Raw genomic sequence first — 22,907 nt, 5'->3', positions numbered from 1 at the left:
GAACAGATGCAATGGAGACAGAGAAATTGGGAAAAAGGAGTGGAGTCCTTACAGGAAGCAGGGTGTGAGGAAGTGTTGTCAAGGGTTTATAGTGAATGTTTGCTGATAACTTACCCCCAGAAATGGAGACAGAATTCGAGGAAGGGAAGTTACGTACCATATTTTAACCATGGAAGGTAGGTAATCATTTCAGAACAACCTAGAATTCATTGATGGGAATAAAATTCACCCTATTCTTGCCAACCTGAGAGGAAAGAAGTAGACTATTATCCCCATTGCCACAGTGCTCCTATGGGTTTTATTGAATTTCCCTATGGTGGAAGAGTTTCCTACACAAGTAGCACAATGGCACATCCAAAACATCAGGGATGGCTGCAGAAAATAACAGAGTAAATTAATTTAATCCATCCTCAAATATGTTACTGTGATCCTTTCACTTTGTTGATCTCTGCATCCAACTGGTCATTAATAAAACAACATCAGTGGTAGAGGTCAGAGAAAATTCTGCTGCCAAAGATCCCTGAGTGATGGAGTGGGGTGAAAACAATTTTGAGAGGACAAGTGAGAAATAACCAGAACATCAAAAGAAAAAATTACACGGAAAGAAACTTACATTGGCAGAGCTACTACAATTAAAGCAGTTAAATTACTTTCCTCAAATTTATCAGAGCACAAAATGGCACTAAAATAAAGTAGAAGACAAATTAATAATGCAAGATGTTTGTTGCTGTGTTTTAGCATATAAAATAATTTTGTATTTACCCAAAACATAAACCAGTTGAACAATGTTGGCTGAAAGGTCAGAAAGTGTTTTAAAGGGTGCATTATGTTCTATTTTTATATGGCACCCTAAACAGGTACAGGCCTGCGGCATAGTTGAAGTAATTCTTAATATTTCAAACTCTTTTTCATCCTGGGTTTTGAAAATTATTCTGCAAGGTGCCCTGCAATTCATTGAACACTTCATATCACTTACGTATCTAATGTTCCCTGTAAAAGCAAGATATGTCATAATCCTTAGATCCGAAGCTTGGGATTCCTTCCACACACACACAGAGCCTGGAGCAGATCTGTTGTGGCATCACCAGGAAATAGCTGTAGTGTGAAGCAAGAATGTCAAAGTAATAAGTGATCAAACAAACATCAACGTTCGAAGGAACAAGAAGTTTACAACGATGAGCAATTCATTTCCCTTCACTGGTGCAACACTGCCCTCTACAGAAAACCTTTAAAACATGAACAAATTTTTATCAGGACACTTAAATGTCAAGACTGTTGCCAGCTAAGGGCTCATCAGTCGCAACACTAATGGCATGTTATAAGGGAAGCATAGATCTCGAAAAGTAGAAATCAGAGGTATGAGAAAGCAAGTATATTTTTCTCACTGCTCTCCAATGAGATGCATTAATGCCAATAAAAGCAATATACCATCTTGTGCCACCCTCCATCTTTTACCCTGAATATTAAGGTGTGTTAAGCTCCACTGTGCGACACAGTGACTCAAAAAGCAAATGCCTGGGACCAGCTTCCTGTCCTGTGCTTTCAGCTCCCCCACTCTTTGATTCCTTAACACTCAGGAATTCAGCCAGCAGAAGGAGGAACAGGAATTGGGCTCCAGTTGAACTCCCACTAAGTAGAATCAGCTTATGATACTCAGAGGTCACAAGTCACAGATTAAGTACCACTCTCCCAGAGCTAGAATACAGAAATGCCTTTGTGCAGTATTCAAAGCTCTGAATTACAGATGTGTAACAGTCTACAGAAAAATACAACAATCTGTTCACATTATTATTAGTTTGAATATACTATGTGTTCACAACGTCAGCATAAAATTGGGTTAGATTGTACTTGCTGGACATTCGCAGTGCCATTGTATATTCCTGAAAATAATAAATGAATAGCGCACTCAAATGTCAGACATGCACAACATGCCTATTTAATAATGCTCCCTAATAACAATTCATACACACCAGGCGTTCCTGTTTGTGGCCCAGATTTTGCAGTCATCACCGAAAGGACACCATTCACTATTCACCACGCCGACAACTGTCCATGGAGTTTTCACCGGCTTCCGAGCAGAAACTCACCATCATTGGAAGTCTAATTCAGCGTGGCACCTTCTCCAGGGGATTTGTGCATTTGTAAGCAAGACAAGCAATAGCAAGTCTCTTCAATCAGATTGAAGAATTCTCACTGAGACATGCAGAGTCTAAGCAGGAAATATCAAATAGATTTAAATCAAGTATAGACGGCAGAATAAAGACTAGAAAGGAAAGATGGAATTTAAAAAGACAGATAAAAGGGACAGACAGGGAAAGCTAAATAAATGTTTTTGATCTCCAACAGTAAATTCAGAAGGAATGAGACTCCACACCTATGAAATTAAATATTCATGGCCAGAGAGAATGTTTGGCAATAATCATGACTGACCATGCCATTAAAAATTCACACACCTGAATGCATCAGCCTTAACTTCTTCTGGCATGCTTAGTGGGTTATTAGTCAGAAAGTATCACAACTTCACACCCTTACATTGAATTCAATGCTGGTTCTACTGTCATGGTACCAGTGCAGCCCAGCCTATGGCATAGTAGGCTAACTTGCAGATTTTCATGTTTAATTATGCATGGCCATACTCCAAAAGTTGTGTCCAAGTCACTCCATAATAACTGTGAGCATTGGTAACCTCACCATTATTCTCAGCTCAAAATCCAGGCATATTAGTTTAACAGAGTGTCACCTTTAAATTAGTTGCATGCGAGAGGATTTTGTAAAATACTTCAATAAAGAATAGCTTTCACAAGGAAATTGAAGCGTGGTACTTTGGAACAAAACATACAATAGGCATTGATTATCCATGTAGAAACTTGGCCTTAGCTTCCTGAAGCAAATTACTTCATGCTTCACCTTGATCGCTTTGACATGCGGTCACTGCAATCAAAATTCTTAAAGTGTTTGTAATACAAATGGGCTGAAACATAGAAACATGTTAGCCAATGTCAAAATTATTTTTTGAAAGAGACAACATTTTTCAGCTATTCCCAAACTCTACAGCCAATAGACTAAAGTCAGACACCCACAGGAATAGAAATTTAACAGAAATATTGTCAACCACATAAGACACTGAAAACCCAACCAGATCCAATGCACTGAAAGTCTGTCCATAATGATTCACTAAAAATACAGCGATTGGAACAGGAGTAGACAATTCAGTCTCTCAAGCCTGTTCTGCCATTTAGTTACATCATGACTGATCTGTACCTCAACTTCATTTATCTGCCTTCGATCCACATCCCTGAAACCTTTACCTAATAAATATCTGTTAATCTTAGCCATGCCAATTTCAGTTGATCCAGCATCCAACACCTTCTTGGGGATCCAGCATCCAACACCTTCTCGGGGAGAGAATTCCACCTTCCCAACATGGTTTTGTGTGACAAGCTGCTTCGTGATTTCATTCCTGAATGTCCTGGCCCTAATTTTTAAGATTGTGTTCTCTTGTTCTGGATTCCTCCACAAAAGGAAATAGTTTCTCTGAATCAACTGTTCTCTGTCAAATCATTAAAACTTTATAAACACCTCATTTCGATTATCCTCCAGTTTTCTAAACTCAAGGGAATACAAGCCAAGTTGATATATCCTGTCCTCAGCATTTAACCCTTTTAAGCCCAATAACTTTCCGGTGAATCTGCACTGTGCCCTGATCAAGGGGAGTATATCCTTCCTGAGGTGTAATATATCCGTCCTGAATGAAATACTCCAGACAGGATCTGTACAACTGAACACAACTTTGTAAGTCAGCCCTCTTGAGATAAAGGCAAACATTGCATTCTCCTTTTTGATTAAGTTTTGTACCTGTGGACTAGTTTTTAGTGACTTTTGCACCTGGACACTTAAATCACTTTGCTCTTCCACAGTTTCTAGCCTTTCAATTTTAAGAAAATATTCCAATGTGTCTTTCTTGGACCTAAAGTGAATAATCTCAAATTTACCCACATTTAATTGCCCCAGTTTTACTTAGTTCATTTGGCTCTGTCCCTCTCTAACTTCCTGCTTTCATCTATGCAACTTATCCTTCCTCCCTGCATAAGTGTCATCTGTAAAGCTGGACTTGCAACTTTCTATTTTTTCCACTCATCAACATGCTGCCATTAAATGGAATAATGCTTTTGAACTTCAGCTTTAAATATGATATAATACTCATTCTACATTGCAAAGCCTTTTTGATGATTGTTGAAACATTTCTATTATAAGTGACTAGAACAATCACTTCAACTCCCACACCAACTACCCCACCCATACTCCAAGGAAGTGAGTACATCTGACATCTTACTCACCTTCTTGCCAGTAAGCTTTCCTTTGGTGCCCGCCGACAGCCTGAACCTTCACCTCCCACCCACCAGCCAGCTGACAGTTCCTACCCTTCACGAGTGGGCAGGTGATTGGTGGAACATAGACGAGGCCCAGGAGTTAAAATGACCCAGGCCTGAAATCTCACCCTGCAAGAGGGTTTTCTTCTCAACCCATGTCCAAAACATCCAAAACTTACTGGGAGTCAAAATTGATCCCAAGAGTCAACATGTCTCAAGGCCAGTTCATTTACAGTGACTAAATGGAATCTTATCGCCATAAAAGCAGTATTATCAACATTAGGGAAGCATTAAGTACGAAGTTTATGACTAAAAATAGAAAAACCCAATTAAACATGGATTGGTATTTATTTTTCAGAATGAGGCATAATACTTTAAAATACGATTTATGATATTGGTTTCAAATGTAAGAGAAAGGAGTAGGAGTAGGCTATTCAGCCCACTGAATCTGCTCCGCTGTTCAATAAGACATGGTTGATCTGGCCTTACCTCCACTTTCCTGCCCGCCCACCGCCCTCATAACTCTTGACGCCCTTGTAGATCAAAAATCTGTCTAACTCAGCCTTGAATATATTCAATGACCTCCCCCACCTCCAACGCTCTCTGGGGAAGAGAATTCCAAAGACTAATGATCCACAGAGAGTCATTATTATTAAACTGCACTCCCTAGTTCTGGACTTCCCCACAATACTGCCTGAATTTTTCCTGCATCAGGCAGACTTGGCGGGCGGGGGCAGTCGTGGAGCCGAGCACTACCTGTGCAGGTGGGGGGAGGAGGGAGAGTCCGGGCCAGCACTCTTTCGCGCACGGAGCTGCCTCAGGGAGATTGAAGCGCTTATTAAAAAAATAAATAAATGGAATAAAAATTTAATGAAACATGTCTCCTCATGTGACTGTGTCACCTGAGATGGGACATGTCATTTTTCAGAAAATTTTTTAAATTTAATTCGTAAACGGTGTAGGAAACCTCATCCCGCTCGTGGATGAGGTTTCCTAAAAAACATAAAGGCCACTTGGCCTTTTCGCCTGCCCGCCAACCATAAGGTTGGATGGGCAGCATAAATTTGAAATTAATTAGTTCCTTAATGGCCTTAATAGGCCTTTTCATTATCAGCAGGCGCGCAGCAGACTCTGGTGCGTGCCCGCCGAACGAACAACACGCCCGACGTCATTGCACATCATTTTACGTACCAGCGTGTCGGGCCCGCCCCTGCACGCCAACTGAAAAATCCTGGCCTACAAGTTTCAAATGAGTAAAAGTTTACAGTGAAATTAATGAAGATTCCCTCTAAGCGGGAATGACATTTTGGGAGATACTTCACACTAAGCACCAATGGCAGCCCAGCTCAGTTCCAGCATCCTTCCATCTACGAAAGATGATGGATGCACAACAAACAATTCCATTTCAAATGGGATGTCTTCATCTGGTGCACCTTTGCTGATGGCTAATGAGGCCAGTCCTTGAGAGGAAGGTTCTATCACAAACGCTGCACATGAAGCTACCAAGTGTCATTGTAGGTTATTGCTTTCAGTTTTGCCATCTGTTGCAAAGGTGCTGCAGCAACTGGTCATCGTGGTGGTGCATGTCAGCCCACAGGTGGTGTTGCCATTTTCCTCTGATTTCAGCTAGTGACTCCCGGGCGTGATAATCGATGTCTAGGGTCCTCATGCCATGTTTGCAAGCATCCTTCTAACGGACCTTTGGGTGTTCTACTGATCGTCTGGCTCCAGCTACCTCACCATACGGAAAGTTCTTGGGCATGCAACCGTCTTTCATCCTGTGGATGTGCCCAGGCCAACAAAACCACCTCGGTTAATGAATGCTAACTAACTTGGGAGCTCTGCTTTAGGGCAGGCTGCCGCATTCATGATTTGCCCTGCCAGGATATACCTGTGATTCACCTCAGACGGTGAAGATTGAAATTATTGAGCTTCTTAATCGTTGTAAGTCATCATGTTTCACAGCCATACAGCAAGAGGTTGAGAACACAGGTCTTATAAACCATCAGCTTGGTCCTAAGGGTCAGCTTGATGTTATTCCCAGCATGTTCCATGTGTCATCAAAGGTGGCAGCAAGTTCTACATCATGGGACATATTGTCTATCACCTTGACCCAACATAGCAGAATTTGCCAGCAGGGTGTTATTTAGTGGTTATGTTTAGTATCTAGTTATTTAGGCCATACAGTAAAAATAGTTATAAACATTTTGGCCATCAGGGTTTCTGCTGACAGAACCCAATAAAAAGTGAGCGTACAGATGAGATGTAATGCTTGGATGCAGCAACAATTTATTGAAATAAAGTGCAAAAACAATAAAGGAGATAGATAAAGTAAAGACAGCAGTGATAACACATTATAGTCAATCTAAACACACAATGGTGCTGAGAGTAAGGTGGAGTAAGGTAAAAAGCAGGAAAAAAATGTGATGACATAATTTATTGCATCTTTTTATTTTTTCTCATTATAGTCAGTCTCGTTCTCATTATTACTCATCTTCTCCATTTGCTTAGTGTCTATTGTCCTCCCTGATGTATTGCTATCATCTCAGCCATCTATTAATTCTCATTTCACACATCATCTTCATTGCAACATTGACTTTTCCCCAGGTGGAAGACAAGTGGCGAATGCTGCCTTTGTATTTAACCTTCTGGCACAAGTGTTGCCCCGAGTACCCACTGTAAACCTAGCCACGTTTGCAACGAATGATGTGTGTACATATGTCTGCATTTGTTCCAAATTTCAGAGGGAACCAAGTACACTGTATGCATATAGTACAACCCATATACCTATATGCTGACAAATCATTTAACAATCACAGGAGTCAGGCTTATTCTGGTAGATATACATGAATAGTGGTTCAAGCTAATCTTATATGCAGGGCTCTGTTCAGCTGTGTGTGGACATTCTAGTTAATTCAAGGGTATTAAGATCTTATTTCACACCTAAGATCAGTAAAAGCATGGGATTCAACCCTCTATTTAATAAGGGAGGGAAGCAGAAAACAGGAAACTATAGGCCAGTTAGCGTGACATCTGTCGTGGGGAAGGTGTTAGAATCAATCATTAAGGGGGTTACAGCTGGACACTTAGAGAAACTCAAGATATTCTGGACAAGTCAGCATGGTTCTATGAAAGGGGAATTATGTTTAACCAGTTTAGGGTTCTTTGAAGGCGTAACCTGCATTGTTGATAACAGGGAGCTAGAAGATGTGAAAAAGTTAGATTTCCAGGAAGCATTTGAAAGGTGCCACATTGAAGGTTACTGCAGAAAATAAAAGCTCATTGGTGGGGCTAACATATTAGCATGGACAGAAGATTGGCTGGCTGGCAGAAAACAGAGTATGCATAAATGGGCCTTTTTCTGATTGGCAGGATGTGACAAGTGGAGTCCCGCAGAGGTCTGTGCTGGGGGCCTCAACTTTTTACAATTTATATCAATGACTTGGATGAGAGAAGTGAAGGCATGGTAGCTAAATTTTCAGGTGACACAAAGATAGGTAGGAAAGTATGTTGTGAAGAGGACATAAGGAAGTTGCAGACCGATATAGGTAGGTTGAGTGAATGGGCAAAAATCTGGCAAATGGAGTATAATGTAGGAAAATGTGAAGTTGTTCACTTTGGCAGGAAGAATAAAAAAGCAGAGTGTTACTTAAATGGAGAACAGCTGTAGAATTCCGAAGTGCAGAGAGATCTAGGTGTACTAATGCATGAGTCACAAAAGTTAGTTGTTGGTATAGCAAGTAATTAAGGCGGCTAATGGAATGCTATCCTTTATTACGAGAAAAATTGAACATAAAAGTAAGAAAGAATAGAGGAGCTGAATATTATGTAAAAGGAGAAAGAAGGCAGAAGGCTGCAGCACGGAGGGATTTAGGAATCATTGTACATGAATCCCAAAAGCTAATATACAAGTTCAACAGGTAATAAGAAAGGCAAATGGAATGTTGGCCATTATTTCAAAGGGAATGGTGTACAAAAATAGGGAAGTCTTGTTAAAACTATACAAGGCACTAGTTAGACCATACCTAGAATATTGTGAACAGTTTTAGTGCCCTTATCTAAGGAAAGATATACTGGCATTAGAGGCAGTCCAGAGAAGGTTCACTAGGTTGATTCCGGGTATGGAGGGATTTTCTTATGAGGAGAGGTTGAGTGGGTTGGACCTATACTCATTGGAGTTTAGAAGAATGAGAGGTGACCTTTTTGAAATATATAAGATTCTTAGGGGCTTGACAGGGTAGATGCTGAGAGGTTGTTTCCTCTTCTGGGAGGGTCTAGGACCATAGGACATAATCTCAGAGTAAAGGGGCGCCCATTTAAAACAGAGATGAGAAGGAATTTCTTCTCTCAGAGGGTAGTTAATCTGTAGAATTCTTTACTGTGGAAGCTGGGTCATTAAGTGTATTCAAGGCGGAAATAGGCAGATTTTGAATCAGTAAGGGAATCAAGGGCTATGGGGAAAAGGCAGGAAAGTGGAGTTGAGGATTATCGGATCAGCCATGATCTCATTGAATGGCGGAGCAGACTCGATGGGCCAAATGGCCTACTTCTGCTCCTACGTCTTATGTTCTCATAGATGTTATGCTTCAGTTATACAGGACATTGGTGAGACCACATCTCAGATAACGTGTGTAGTTTTGGTCGCCTCATTTAAGGGAGGATGTAAATGCGTTGGAGACGGTTCAGAGGGGGTTTACAGGATTGATACTTGGAACAAGCAGATTGTCTTAGGAGGAAAGGTTAGATAGACTGTGCTTGTTTCCACTGGAGTTTAGAAAAGTGAGGGGTGACTTGATTTAAGTATATAATCCTGAACAGTATTGACAAGGTGGACGTGGAAAGAATGTTTCCTCTTGTGGGTGAGTTCAGAACTAAGAGGCACGGTTTTAAAATTAAGGGTTGCCCTTATAGGACAGAGTTGAGGAGAATTTTTTTCTCTCATAGGGTTGTGCAACTTTGGAACTCTCATCCGCCGAAGGCGATGGAGGCAGGGTCATTGAATATTTTCAAGGCAGAGGTAGATTGATTCCCTTGCCTAACAAGAATCTAAGGTTATCGGAGGTAGATGGGAATGCGGAATCCAAAACACAAACAGATCAGCCATGATCTTATTGAATGGAGGAGCAAGCTTGAGCGGTCGAATGGGCTACTTCTGCTCCTATTTCCTTTGTTCAAATGTTGATCTGTTCAGCTCAGTTTTATATCTGTGGTACATTCATATGCTAATCATTGTAGAGCCGCTGGAAAGGTTTTAGGGATAACCTAGCTTCTATTTGTCACTAATGTCAGGACATTAGATATTGTGTGAATCACCACCGCAGCTAAAGCAGGTTATTAATGGTACAACAAACAGTGATAATGTAACTGCACCAGAGCTTTTCCCAATTACACTATGGAACCAAATCAGAAATGTCGAAATTTTACAAAAAATTGAAAGTTTCAAAAATGCTCACTCTCAACTTACTGGATGCTACAGTTGTCCAGCTACTTTGAACTAAAATATTTGAAATATTTATATCCCTGAGCTACTGATACCAAACAAAAACAGGAAATTCTGGAAAAACTCATCAGGTCTAACACCATCAGAGCTGAAGAAAAGCCATAAGGACTTGAAACTTTAACTGTTCTTTCCTCCCCACAGACCTGCTGAGTTTTTCCAGCATTTTCTGTTTTTGTTTCAGATTCCCAACATCCCACAGTATTTTGTTTTTACTACCGATACCAAGTTATTTTCTCAGAAACTTGGGGTGGAATCTTATGGATATGGTCCCTGCCAGACCATTTTATGTCAAAAACCAGGTTTCCTAATGGGCAGGCTTTACCAAGGCTCTTTAACAAAGCAGCTGCATCAGCATCGACCTTCAGCTTTCGCAACAATTAGGGAGGATGCGTGGGAAGATACTTCTATTCTGTCAAAAAAAAGATTTCTAATTAAAAGGGGCCACGGCATTGGTTACAAGGGCTTGCCAACACTTGGATTTTTTGATAGTGCAGCAGCTACCGGAATGGAGAGGAGACCTGGGAAGGCTGCCCCTCATCCCCACCGGGTCTCACACTTTTACTTACAGGTCCTGCTGTGGGATCTGCGGGGCTGCAGTGGGGTGAGCTCTTCCAAGCATGGGAGGCAGACGGCAGCCTCTCCAACCAAGCAGGCATGAATGGAAGTGATGACGGAAGTGAGTAGCAGAAGTATGTGGCCCCTCCAGCCTGGAGACAGAGCACCAAGAAGATCCAGGACCTCACAGGGAAAAGACAGGTGAAACGCAGAACATTTTTATATGCCAAGTGTCACACCTCGAACTTGCCCAGCATTCTCCTGCAAAGCCTGCTTCAAGTCAATACACCTTGCAGCTCCATTCATTCCTCACTCTCTCAATGGGCACTTCACATCCCCATCTGAACATCCAGAACACTCAGCCTATTGTTCTCTCATGCCCATGCCTCACAGTGACCCTTCACAAATGGTGTAAATCCCTCCTCTCCACATAAGTATTATGAACACATGGTTCTCTACTTTCTCTCCTTCCAGGAGGACAGCACCCGACTTGGCAAAAGGCATAGGTCTGGGTGGGTGTTGCTCTTCAGTGACAGGTACTTTGTAGGCCATTGGCAACGTGTGCCCACCTGGTTCACTGGGAAGAAGCTCTTATTCCAGAGGGCTGCAGATGTCAGCAGTGACCTGACATGAGAGCCTGAGCCTCCTGGAGCAGTGGTACTCCGGCAGGTCCTCTGTCTGTAGACCCTGTGTTCGAGTTGAATCTCAATGTCCATCCCATTTGCCTTCTAAAGGGGCCTGTGGCTGAGGAAAAGACAGATGGTGTTCTGCTGGTGTTGCTCGTTCTGCTGCTGGTGCAGTTTTTTTATTATTATTCATTCACAGGATGTGGACTTCGCTGGCTGGGGCAGCATTTATTGCCCATCCCTAGCTGCCCTTGAGAAGGCAGTGGTGAACTGCCTTCTTGAGCCGCTGCTGTCCAGTGGTTGTAGGTACACCCACAGTGCTGCTAGGGAGGGAGCTCCAAGATTTTGACCCAGCGATGGCGAAGGAATGGCGATATATTTCCAAGTCAGGATGGTGAGTGACTTGATGGGGACCTTCCAGGTGGCGGTGTTCCCACCTATCTGCTGCCCCTGTCCTTCTAGTTGGCAGTGGTGGTGGGTTTGGAAGGTGCTGTCTAAGGAGCCTTGGTGAATTCATGCAGTGCATCTTGTCGATGGTACGCAATGCTGCTATTGTGCGGGGGTGCTGGAGGAAGTGAATGTTTGTGGATGTGGTGCCAATCAAGCAGGCTGCTGTGTCCTGGATAGTGTCAAGGTACTTGAGTCTTGTTGGAGCTGCACTCACCCAAGCAAGTGGGGAATATTCCATCAGCCTTGTGCCTTGTAGATGGTGGACAGGCTTTGGAAAGTCAGGAGGTGAATCACTCATCACAAGGTTCCTAGTCCCTGACTTGCTCTTGTAGCCACAGTGTTTATATGGCTAGTCCAGTACAGTTTCTGGTCAATGGTAACCCCCCCAGGACGTTGATAGTGAGGGATTCAGTAATGGTAATGCCATTGAACATCAAGGGGAGATGGTTAAATTCTCTCTTGTTAGAGATGGTCATTGCCAGGCACTTGTATGGCATCAACGTTATTTGCCACTTGTCAGCACAAGCCTGGATATTGTCCAAGTTTTACTGCATTTGGGCAAGGACTGCTTCAGCATTTGAAGAGTCGCAATTGCTGCAATCATCAACAAACGTCCCCAATTCTGATCTTATGATGGAAAGGTCATTGATGAAGCAGCTGAAGATGGTTGGGCCAAGGACACTACCCTAAGGAACTCCTGAAGGCAATGTCCTGGAGCTGAGATGACTGACCTCCAACAACCACAACGATCTCCGTTTCTGCTCGAACCAGCGGAGAGTTTTCCCTGGTTCCCGTTAACTGAGTTTTGCTGGGGCTCCTTAATACCACACTCGGTCAAATACAGCCTTGATGTCAAAGGAAGTCACTCTCACCTCACTACAGGAGTTCAGGTCTTTTGTCAATGTTTGAACCAAGGCTGTAATGAGGTCAGGAGCTGAGTGGCCCTGGCGGAACCCTAGCATCAGTGAGCAGGTTATTGTTAAGCAGGTGCCGCTTGATAGCGCTGTTGATGACCTCTTCCATTACATTAATGATGATCGAGAGTAGACTGATGGGGCGGTAATCGGCTGGGTTAGATTTGTCCTACTTTTTGTATACAGGACATACCTGGACAATTTTCCACATAGCCAGGTAGATGCCAGTGTTGTAGATGTACTGGAACAGCTTGGCTAGGGGTGTGGCAAGTACTGGAGCACAAGTCTTCAGTAGTATTGCCGGAATATTGTCAGAACCTATAGCCTTTGCACTACTTAGTGCCTTCAGCTGTTTCTTGATATCACGTGGAGTGAACTGAATTAGCTGAAGACTGGCATCTGTGATGCTGGGGACCTCCAAAGGGGCAGAGATGGATCATCCACTCTGCACTTCTGGCTGAAGGTTGTTGCAAATGCTTCAGCCTTATCTTTAGCACTGATGTGCTGGGCTCCCCCATCATTGAGTCTCCTCCTCCACTGAGTTGTTTAATTGTCCACCACTCTTCACAACTGGATGTGACAGGACTGTTGGTTGTAGGATCGCTTAGCTGTCTATCATTTGCTGCTCATGCTGTTTGGCATGCAAGTAGTCCTGTGTTACAGCTTCACCAGGTTGACACCTCGTTTTTAGATGTACCTGGTGCTGCTCCTGGCATGCCCTCCTGCACTCTTCATTGAATCAGGGTTGATACCCCAGCTTGATGGTAATGGTAGAGTGGGGGATATGCCAGGCCATGAGGTTACAGATTGTGGTCGAGTGCAATTTTGCTGCTGCTGCCCCACAGCACCTCATGGATGCCCAGTCTTGAGTTGCTAGATCTGTTCGAAATCTATCCTGTTTAGCACGGTGCTGGTGCCACACAATAGACAAAGGGTATCCTCAATGTGAAGGCCAGGTTTTGTCTCCACAAAGACTATGCGGTGGTCACTCCTACCAATCCGTCATGAACAAATGCATCTGCGGCAGGCAAGTTGGTTAAGATGAGGTCAAGTATGCTTTTCCCTCTTGTTGGTTCCCTCAACACCTGCCGCAGACTCAGTCTAGCAGCTATTTCCTTTAGGACTCACCTAGCTCTCTCAGTAGTGGTGCTACTGAACCATTCTTGGTGACGGACATTGAAATCCCCTACCCAGAGTAAGTTCTGCTCCCTTGCCACCCTCAGTGCTTCCTCCAAGTAATGTTCAACATGGAGGAGCACTGATTCATCAGCTGGGGGATGGTGGTACATGGTAATCAGCAGGAGGTTTCCATGCCCATGTTTGACCTGAGACTTGGGGCCCGGATTAAATGTTGAGGACTCCCAGGGCAACTCCCTCCCAGCTGTATACCACTGTGCTGCCACCTCTGCCAGTGGGACAGGACATATCCAGGGGTGGTTGTCTGGGATATTATCTGTAAGGTATGATTCCGTGAGGATGACTATGTCAGGCTGTTGCTTGACTAGTCTGAGCTCTCTCAATTTTGGCACTAGCCCCCAGATGCTAGTAAGGAGGACTTTGAATTGTTGACTCAGCTGAATGTGCCATTGTCATTTCCTGTGCCTAGGTCAATGCCGGGTGATCAGGTTTCATTCCTTTTTTAAGGCTTTGCAGCGCTTTAATACAACAGAGTGTTGTATTACTAAGCCATTTCAGAGGGCACTTAAGAGTCAACCACATTGCTGAGAGTCTGGAGTCACATGTAGGCCAGACGAGGTAAGGACTTCCTTCCCTAAAAGGACATATGTGAACCAGACAGGTTTTTACAACAACCAACAATGGCTTCATGGTCATCATTAGATTTTTAATTCCAAATTTTTTATAGAATTCAAATCCCATCATCTGTCGTGGCGGGATTTGAACCCAGGTCCCCGGAGCATTACTCTGGGTTTCTGGATTACTAGTCCAGCGACAATACCACTACACCATTGCTTCCCCGCTGGGAGGTTGGGGATGGTGAGGCTTCTGCTCTTGTCCTTCAGCAGGGACAGAAGGTGGAGCTGCTCCGAAGCCATGTTGGCAGCAAGGAAGTGCAGCTGAAGACGAGTCTAGTGCTAGACAGGCTAAAGTTCCTTCCAAGAAGTTAGCAATTACCTATCATGCAGGAAAAGCACTATCTGAGAAAAAGAAGTGCTTTGAACAGCAGTCTCTCAATGGCCATGGCTGGAGCTCCTCAGTGTTACTGACCAAAGCCTTCACAGCTTGTCAGTTTCACTGAAGAAGCTCTTCCTGCTGTGCCTTTGTGACCCTGGTAAGTTGCAGTTACAGTGTGGAATCTATGCTGTACCTGCTGAGAAAGAATTGTTTTGTGGTTAAAAAGGATCTTAATTGCCTTTTTAATCACCTTAATTGCTTTCCCACTGACGCACCAGGGTTCACTGCTGGACTCTCATTCCACCACAGGGAAAGTTGGAAGAGGATGGGATGACATTAGGATCTCAATCTGACGACAACTTCAGAGACTTTTCAACCCGCAGACACCAAATCCCACCCTCATCTGGCTGGGGATATTCTACCTTGGGTGTCTCTAAGTTTGTAGATTTTGAAAAAATACCTGATTTCTGTGCATTGCAGCCATAATGTCAGATCGAATTTATTGATGATATCTTGAATTTTATTCAAGGATTTGTAAATGTAATATGTTTACAATGCAGCAATTTGTGACGTACCTGACCAAACAGAGCACAGAAGGGTTAAAAAAGTGACTTCTGATGACTAAATGAGAGTGTCATGAGATGTAGTAGTCACAACTTAATGAAGTAAATTCTGCGATGACAGGGATATGTCCTCTATCCCATTATCTCCTTAAAGAGATTTCAATGTAAAATAAGTGGGATTCAAGCTAGATCTGATAGGATTCAATATTTCTGAAGAGTCACACTGCTCAGTCCAGTGCATCAAACAATCTAAGTTCCACTGCAGCAGCTCACCAAGATGACTTAACACAACTCACTCCTCTGCAATGTCTAGCATAAGAAGGGAAAAGCAGCAATGCTCGAGGACCATTATCGCCTCCAGGTTCTTCTCCAAGTCACATGCAGCACTGACTTAGATATATGTCCCTGTTCCTTCATTGTCACAGGGTCAGTAACCTGGAGTTCTCCATTTGACATCATTGTGGTAGCAGCGCCATCACAAGGACTGGTATGAGTCAAGGAAAAGGCCCACCACTATCTTCTTTGGGCAACTTACTGGGGGTGGCCAATAATTATGATCTTTCCAGCCACATGTTACCCAAATCCCAAGAAAATTTTAAAATGCAAACCAGCAATTTAAAAGAGGGGAAATAAAGAAATTAGTTGCTCAGATATGTCCCATTTTGGCTATGGGAAAGGGGGCAGATAATTAGAGTTACACTTTCTTCGTCTCTAGGGCATATCGACCGACGGTGATTGTCTGGAATGATTTTTTTTAAATATTTATTCTTTCATGAGATGTGGGTGTCACTGGCAAGGCCAGCATTTGCTGCCCATCCCTAATTGCCTAAATGGCTTGCCATTTCAAAGGGCAGTTCTGGAGTCACGTGTAAGCCAGACCAGGTGAATGACAGATGTCCTTCCCTAAAGGAAGGGACATTAGTGAACTAGATGGATTTTTACGACAGTCAATGATAGTTTTATGGTCACCATTACTGAGACGAGCTTTCAATTCCAGATTTATTAATTCTCATGGTGGGATTTGAGCCCTTGTTCCCAGAGCATTAACTAGGTCTCTGAATTACTAGTCTAGTGATATTACCACTATGCCATTATCTCCTTTTAGGGTATGAACAGTTTTATAGGGTACATTTTTAGATCCCACAAAACAACCAATGTTTACATGGAAAAGCTACAAATTTGCCACAGAAAATTGCCCAAATTTAGAATCTTTGCATGAGGCTCCTAAACTTCGGACAGCCTCACCGTTCTACTTTCAAATTCCAACCAACCTTGTGATATATTGAATGCCATGTAGAGCTTGTTCTGAGTTCAGATGTCCCTCATACAGACTAAATCCAGGGAGCCCGCTCTTATAATGATGCATTTGGTGTTTCTTAAATAGCGACAGCAATTTCCTAAAATGATGCAGCTGGCCTGTCTTAAATTCCAACAGTCTATCTGTATTGAAAGAGGAGGGCTGGATATATCCCCAACGGTTTCTTGTTATTTTGATGCATGTGCATCCCAAATTAAGATAGTCTCTTGCGTTGTCTACTTTATATTTTCTGTTACACATCAGTGATTATCTTCAAAAGCGCTTTGTTGGCTATGAGGCTATTTGGGACCAAAGTCGCAACAGGCAAGATATAAATGCAAGTTCTTTCTTTCTGATAAAACAAAAAGGCAGTCACCTATTACTTTACTAATGCATTTTGTCGGGGTAATATATATCGAACTACAGGGCTCCAGAGAGCAATTACAGGTAACGGCTCATCAAATGATTTTGAGCACTGTGAAATGCGTGCTCCATCCTACAAGGAGCAGATAACACAGGTAGCTGGCACTTACCTGGGATGCCAGTGGTGTAATTTCTATTAAGACCCAATTGCTCCTCAAAGAACACTTTACAACTAATGCATGCTATTAATGAAAAATTCATTTTTCCATGGCTACTAATTGATTGCAAAGATGACTGCGTATGGATAATTGTTCTTAAATCACCTGTTCCAACATGAAGTAGCCGTAACGCTGGGGCACAGGTGTATCCCTCTCCTGCAGTGAGCTGAGCTTCCAACTAAGCTGTATGCCACAGAGAGTTACCCAGTCCTGTATTCCTCCAGCTAGTGTAGGATTGGGTTTTTTTGGACTTTTTTCCTGGAACATTAGTGTAGGCACACATCTGCTCCTAGCTTACCCTTAGCAACCTCCTACATGCACGGTGGGAATTAGTCAGTCAACTTTTAGTGAGGATATTTGAGTTAGTGATCCTTTGCCTGCACATGCCATATGGATAGCCACAGTTTGCCTTATAGTGCCATGTTTCTGCTATAGCTCGCTTCTTTCACTAAGCAGCTAGGTAATTAAATGATGACTTTAGGCTTCAAATATCTGGCCATAACTATGTTTCACATCAGCAGGACAGGCAGCATCTATGGGAACAGAAAGAGAGTTAAAGAGAAAGGTCATCAACATGAATAATCATCTCTGTTTCTCTCCCAAAAGACTTGCCTGGCCTGTTGAGTACTTCCAGCATTTTCTCGTTTTATTTCAAATTTTCAGCAACTGCATTACTTTGCTTTTGTATGTTTCATATCAAAGTCCCAAGTCGTTTGTTTGTACAATTTCCCACTAATTGCCAAAAGTGGCTACAATGAAGCTATTTTCTATCATGCACAAAAGGCCCAGGCAGCATTCTCGCAAATACAGGGAAACTACCTCCCTACTGCACCCCTCCCAAATCATTTGTTCTATTTTCAAATCTCCCTCTTATTCATTACCTCATAAAAACACTAATATTCAGCATAGTTGCACAAGTACTAAAGGCAGGTGATACCAAATTGGAGGAATCAGCTCAGAAATTACATATCAAGTTAGTCAAAATATATAAAGTGAGAATAATGGTAGGTAAAATTTAATGCAAACAAGTATAAAGTCCACACATAGGAAGGAAAAATATATGACAGGCAAGTTCCATGTTTGATGATGAAGTTTTTGGAGTTGAAGTTGAAAGACACATAGGGGTCATATTAAATTTGATGCTCAACATCTTCAACCAATGCAGAGCAACAACCAACAAAGCCAAAAAGTCTTGAATTGCATAGCAGGAACAACGGAAAATAATTCAGAGGAAATTGTGATCAAACTGGACAGGGGTCCGGTCAGAGCACACCTGGAAACTGCACTAAGTTCTGGTCACTGAAAAACAAGAAAGAGATATTCAAGTGCTAGAGGCAGTGCAGAAAGTGATCGTGAAGCTCATCACCAGTGTCAAAGGGGTCAGTTTTGGGGAAAGACTAGAGAAACATGAGCTTTTCAGCCTGAAAAGGAAGCATCAAAGGGGTGAGATCCTGTAGCTTATTGAAGATAAGGGAATCAAAAGGGTAAATCCAGAATATTACTTTAAATTTAATTGCAGGAGTTCTTCTCAGGATGTGATAACAATGAAAGACACTGAGGAGAGTCAAATATAGTGACAGTCTACAGATTTTTTGGAGAAACGCCGAAACAAAGAGTGAATACTGAACCTAAAAAGAAAACTGCACTATAAAATTTACATACAGAAAATTCAATGCGAAGGATTACGTGTAAAGGAAATGTTGCAATTATCCCACAGGCTGCTGAGCAGACCGGCTCTGACAACACAGGAAACAAAAATAAATTGTTTCAGCAAATTTAATTAATGAATTGAGCAACCTTTTGGAATAATATACAAGCTCTTCTGTCTCATTCTTCACATTTGGTTAAACTAAAGGTCAAAAAACCAGTTGTTGATAGCCAAAGAGTAAGTGAAAACATAGATTATGCATCATCGGTTCCCATTTCCACCGTGCTGCTTTAATGGCACAAGTATCTCAAGTAATCCTGACTGCCTTTGCAAATAGTCCTAAATATTCTTACCACTGATCAAGCTCAAATCTGACCCCTTGCCATGCTAAACTGACCTATTATAATGGTATAGGCATGTTAGTGACATTTTCATAACCATTGCTTTAAAGGTCAAATGCCATTTCTGGCTACAGAGAGGTGAGATCCTGTGGACTATTGAAGATAGGGGAATCAAAAGGGTAAATCCAGAATATTATTTTAAATTAAATTGCAGGAGTTCTTCTCAGGATGTGAGGACAGTGAAAGCCATTGAGTAGTGTCGAATATAGTGACAATCTACAGAATTTTTGGAGAAATGACGAGATAAAGAGTGAATACTGAACTTAAAAAGAATAGCGTGACAAGTGGCACTTAATCCACTTTTGGCCATCCGCCGTCAACGTACAACACAGCTAGTCAACAACAACTACTTGCATTTATAAAGTGTAAAACATGCCAAGGCAAATCACAGGAACATTGTCAAGAAACATCTGACAAAAAGCAGGCCCAGTTACAACACAGGGCAGCACCAGTATTTTTTTCGTGTCTGGGACTTGATTTGTAATTCAAACTGAACTAACAGGATGAAATCTCCTATTTGTGCCAACTTTGAAGCCTTGATGGCCAGGACGGAGTAGGCAGGGAGGCTGGTGTTAAACTATGCACTACATGACTCCAGCGTGTCCATGCACCTGACGTCTTTTTAGCGCAATGGGTATTGGGGCATCAGAATGTCCTGCCTTTATAGAGGCAGGGCACTCAATTAACATATTCAATTGCAGCTTCCACAGGGCAAATGGGAACCTGATTTAAAATTCGGCACTGCTGCAGGGGTACCTAGTAGTGCGAAAACCAGCAGTGAAAGGAAGACAAGAACTGTTGGCAGTGTAAATAGTTCTTTCAACAATCCTGAACCCAACAGATTTTGGGGCATGCACAGAAAGTGAGTAGAGGCTCATATCATTCTCAGTATTGATGAGGTACTTGCCAGGGAAGGGGTGAGGAATTTCAGTGTGTGGCATCTTTGCCTCCATGTTTTGGGGCCAGCCATTCCGGTCAAAGACCCTTCAAAAGTATAAACTAATTTACAAAGTTGAGTATGTGACTTTCCCATGACAATCAATTGTTCACTGATCAATTGCCATCATGGCCCCCACATTGAGCAGGATCTGGTCTTGACACTCAAGTACACTTGGCATCATCCAAGTGTACTTAATGTTGGGGGTCACTGGAGGGGGATTGGTGGAACAACTAGGACGTAAAAGAAATTGATCTTCTGGAAGGTGAATGAAAGCTACACAAAGAACTACCCTAGATAAAAATTACTGGTATGAAATATCTAAATCCAGGAACATGCTAAAGACCATCAGATCAACACAAGGAGGGCCATATTGGATAACCCTTGTCCTTTCACTGAAGTGGCAGGTGCATGGGCCCAGGAGACAGAGAGTAGTCTGGGCAATAATATTGATTTATCACAATGAATATAAAACACAGCATAAACAGTACTCAGGAGACCGGTCTCTCTATATTACAAGCTGCAGGCTCATCAAGAATTTGTGAACTAAATCCCTTGACCATTCACTGTAGCCCTTTTCAACAAAATCACTTCTGAGTCCCTACCGTTTCCTGGTGTCCCCTATTTTTAATACAGTTTCAACACATAAGATTAACGTGATTTTTGTATCCAAATAGAACTTCCTCTTTTCATGCATGAGCACTGTGGCTAAAGCTGCTTATTATTCTTCAAGCATTTCATACGCTTCGGCGGTTAGAACAGCCTTAACAGTCAGCACTTCACAAAGATACCTGCAGGAGGGGGAACATATGAGAAGTGTTCTCCTGAGATTCTGAGTTAAGGTAGATGGGTGGGCCAGAGTAGAGGGAACTTTACTCTGCCTCTGAGAGAGTCACATGTGGCTTGAAAGCATTCCATTCTTCAAACTGATATCCTTACCTTGATGCACCGAAAAAAATTCTTTTTGGAAATAATCTCCAATATATGATCCAGCTTGGCTGAGTTTGGACAACACACAAGCTTAGCTGTGGCGGTAATACACCTTCAACCTACCTTCAGTTATTCAAAGCGAATACAATGTCAACCATACCACAAAGTGAATAAAGCCCAGAGAATGATGTTCATTGAATATTTTCTTACCTGGTTGAAGAACACTTTGGCTGGCTGGCCATGGGCATATTTTATGGGCTGTAGGGGACTCTTCCAGGTTCTACCAAAGAAATGGGAATATGTGGCATCGAAAAGGGTGAGTCGTAGCTGACACTGGACATTTGCCACTCCCTCCAACAAACTCTGCAGCAGAAAAGAGGGATGAAGATAATTGCAATCAGCTATATTAATACTGTTAAAATTCATGTCAAAATTTAAAAGCAATGGTTGCATGGTGCTTATGGTGCTGAACCAGTAATCTTGAACTAATGATCCAGGGACATGAGTTCAAATCTCACCACAGCAGCTGAGGAAACTAAATACAGTTAAGTAAATAAATCTGCAATAAAAAGATAGTCTGAATAATGATGACCATAAAACTACCTGGATTGATGCAAAACCCCATCTGGTTCACCAACGTCCTTTAGGGAAGGAAATCTGCTATCCTCACCCAGTCCCAGTCTGTATGACTCCAGATCTACAGCAACGTAGTTGACTCTTAATTGTCTTTGAATGGCCGAGGAAGCCACTCAGTTCAAAGGCAATTAGGGATGGGCAACAACTGCTGGCCTTGCCAGTGACACCCACATCCCATCAATCCCATTTGGAAAGAACTCATTCCCAGCTCAGCAAGTTTAAATTGATATCAAAACATGGCACAAAACTAGTAAAAATACTCAGCAACACAACTCCAGATTCAAGCAGCTAACCATCTACATTGCATAGATTAGTAGAAAATACAACACAGAAAGACAATCAACCCATCAGGATAAACAAAAGTGGGCCCAGCACAGATCTCTAGCACCCACCAATAATCCCATCCTTCAAGATTCACCCCTATTTCAGCCTCTGAAAGGGTTCCTTTCCGGAACAGTCCAAATCTTGATAAATGTCACTTGATCTGCAGACGTTAATTTTAAAATAAACTTATCAAAACTAACAAATGATTTATATTAAACAAACCTATAAATGGTGCACCAAAAACTTATCCACAGAGTCAGTAGAAATCTGCAGAGAATTTTGGTAAAATCAATTGAGTGAAAACTAGAGAGATATTTGCTCAAGTATAATGGGATAACAATTCCAAGTGTGCTCTCTAATCTATAAACCTGGTTATCAATAATTAATTCCTATGAGAGAATTGAATCACCTGCCTTGCTTGTTAAACAAGTTACAAATTCATCAAACAAATGTTCCAGTATCATTTCATTCACTGTAGGAATTAAATATCCTTATTAAATTTCTGCATCAACAGACGGACATTGCCTTTGGTTACATCTCTTCACAGAAGGGTTGGGGAAGAGTAGGAAAGTCTCATCTCCACAGAGGTAAAAGTCAATCTATCAAACAAGCAAGCAACAAATTGGCAGCTAAACAAATCTGGGCAGGTCTTGCACAACTCCAAGTGGCCAATTTAACTGCACTAATAGAGGGAGAGAGGCAATCGGTTCACTATTCTCTCAATAAAAGAGAAACAGAATTAGGACCCAAATCTGCCAAATTTTAACAAACTGAAGATAATTCAGATCTCAGATTGGCATATTTATTTAAACATGCTGTTTAAACATCAGCATTGAATGACATTGATACTTAAATTTGGTTCACGAAATTCTTGCTTGTTTAAGGCAAGTATTTTAATGCTTTCCTGTGCTACTTATGATTGAAAACCAACTTTATGGATGAGAGCACACACTCAGCTATTTGACAGCTGTACCATGGACTTAATAAAATTCCTGCAATATTCATCCAATATATTTGCAAGGTTGACTAAAATGCTCTGTAG

At 42.1% G+C, this 22,907-nt stretch overlaps 1 protein-coding gene across 2 annotated transcripts in view; it reads right to left on the bottom strand.

Annotated features, from left to right (window-relative positions):
• The window catches only part of nphp4 (nephronophthisis 4), a 475,487-nt gene that overhangs the window by 413,993 nt on the left and 38,587 nt on the right, over positions 1 to 22,907 (bottom strand). For both annotated transcript variants that reach the window (XR_005945404.1, XM_041207356.1), the window contains exon 2: positions 21,116 to 21,268. Coding sequence is in view for 1 of the 2 variants with exons in the window: in XM_041207356.1 (XP_041063290.1) it covers positions 21,116 to 21,268 (153 nt within the window). In the remaining variant the exon portion in view is untranslated. The remainder of the gene's footprint in view (positions 1 to 21,115; positions 21,269 to 22,907) is intronic.

The sequence above is a fragment of the Carcharodon carcharias genome, chromosome 15 (assembly GCF_017639515.1).
Source record: "Carcharodon carcharias isolate sCarCar2 chromosome 15, sCarCar2.pri, whole genome shotgun sequence".
Lineage (NCBI taxonomy): Eukaryota > Metazoa > Chordata > Chondrichthyes > Lamniformes > Lamnidae > Carcharodon > Carcharodon carcharias.
Note: the sequence above shows the minus strand (reverse complement) of the source record. Positions and strands in the feature narration are given on the sequence as shown.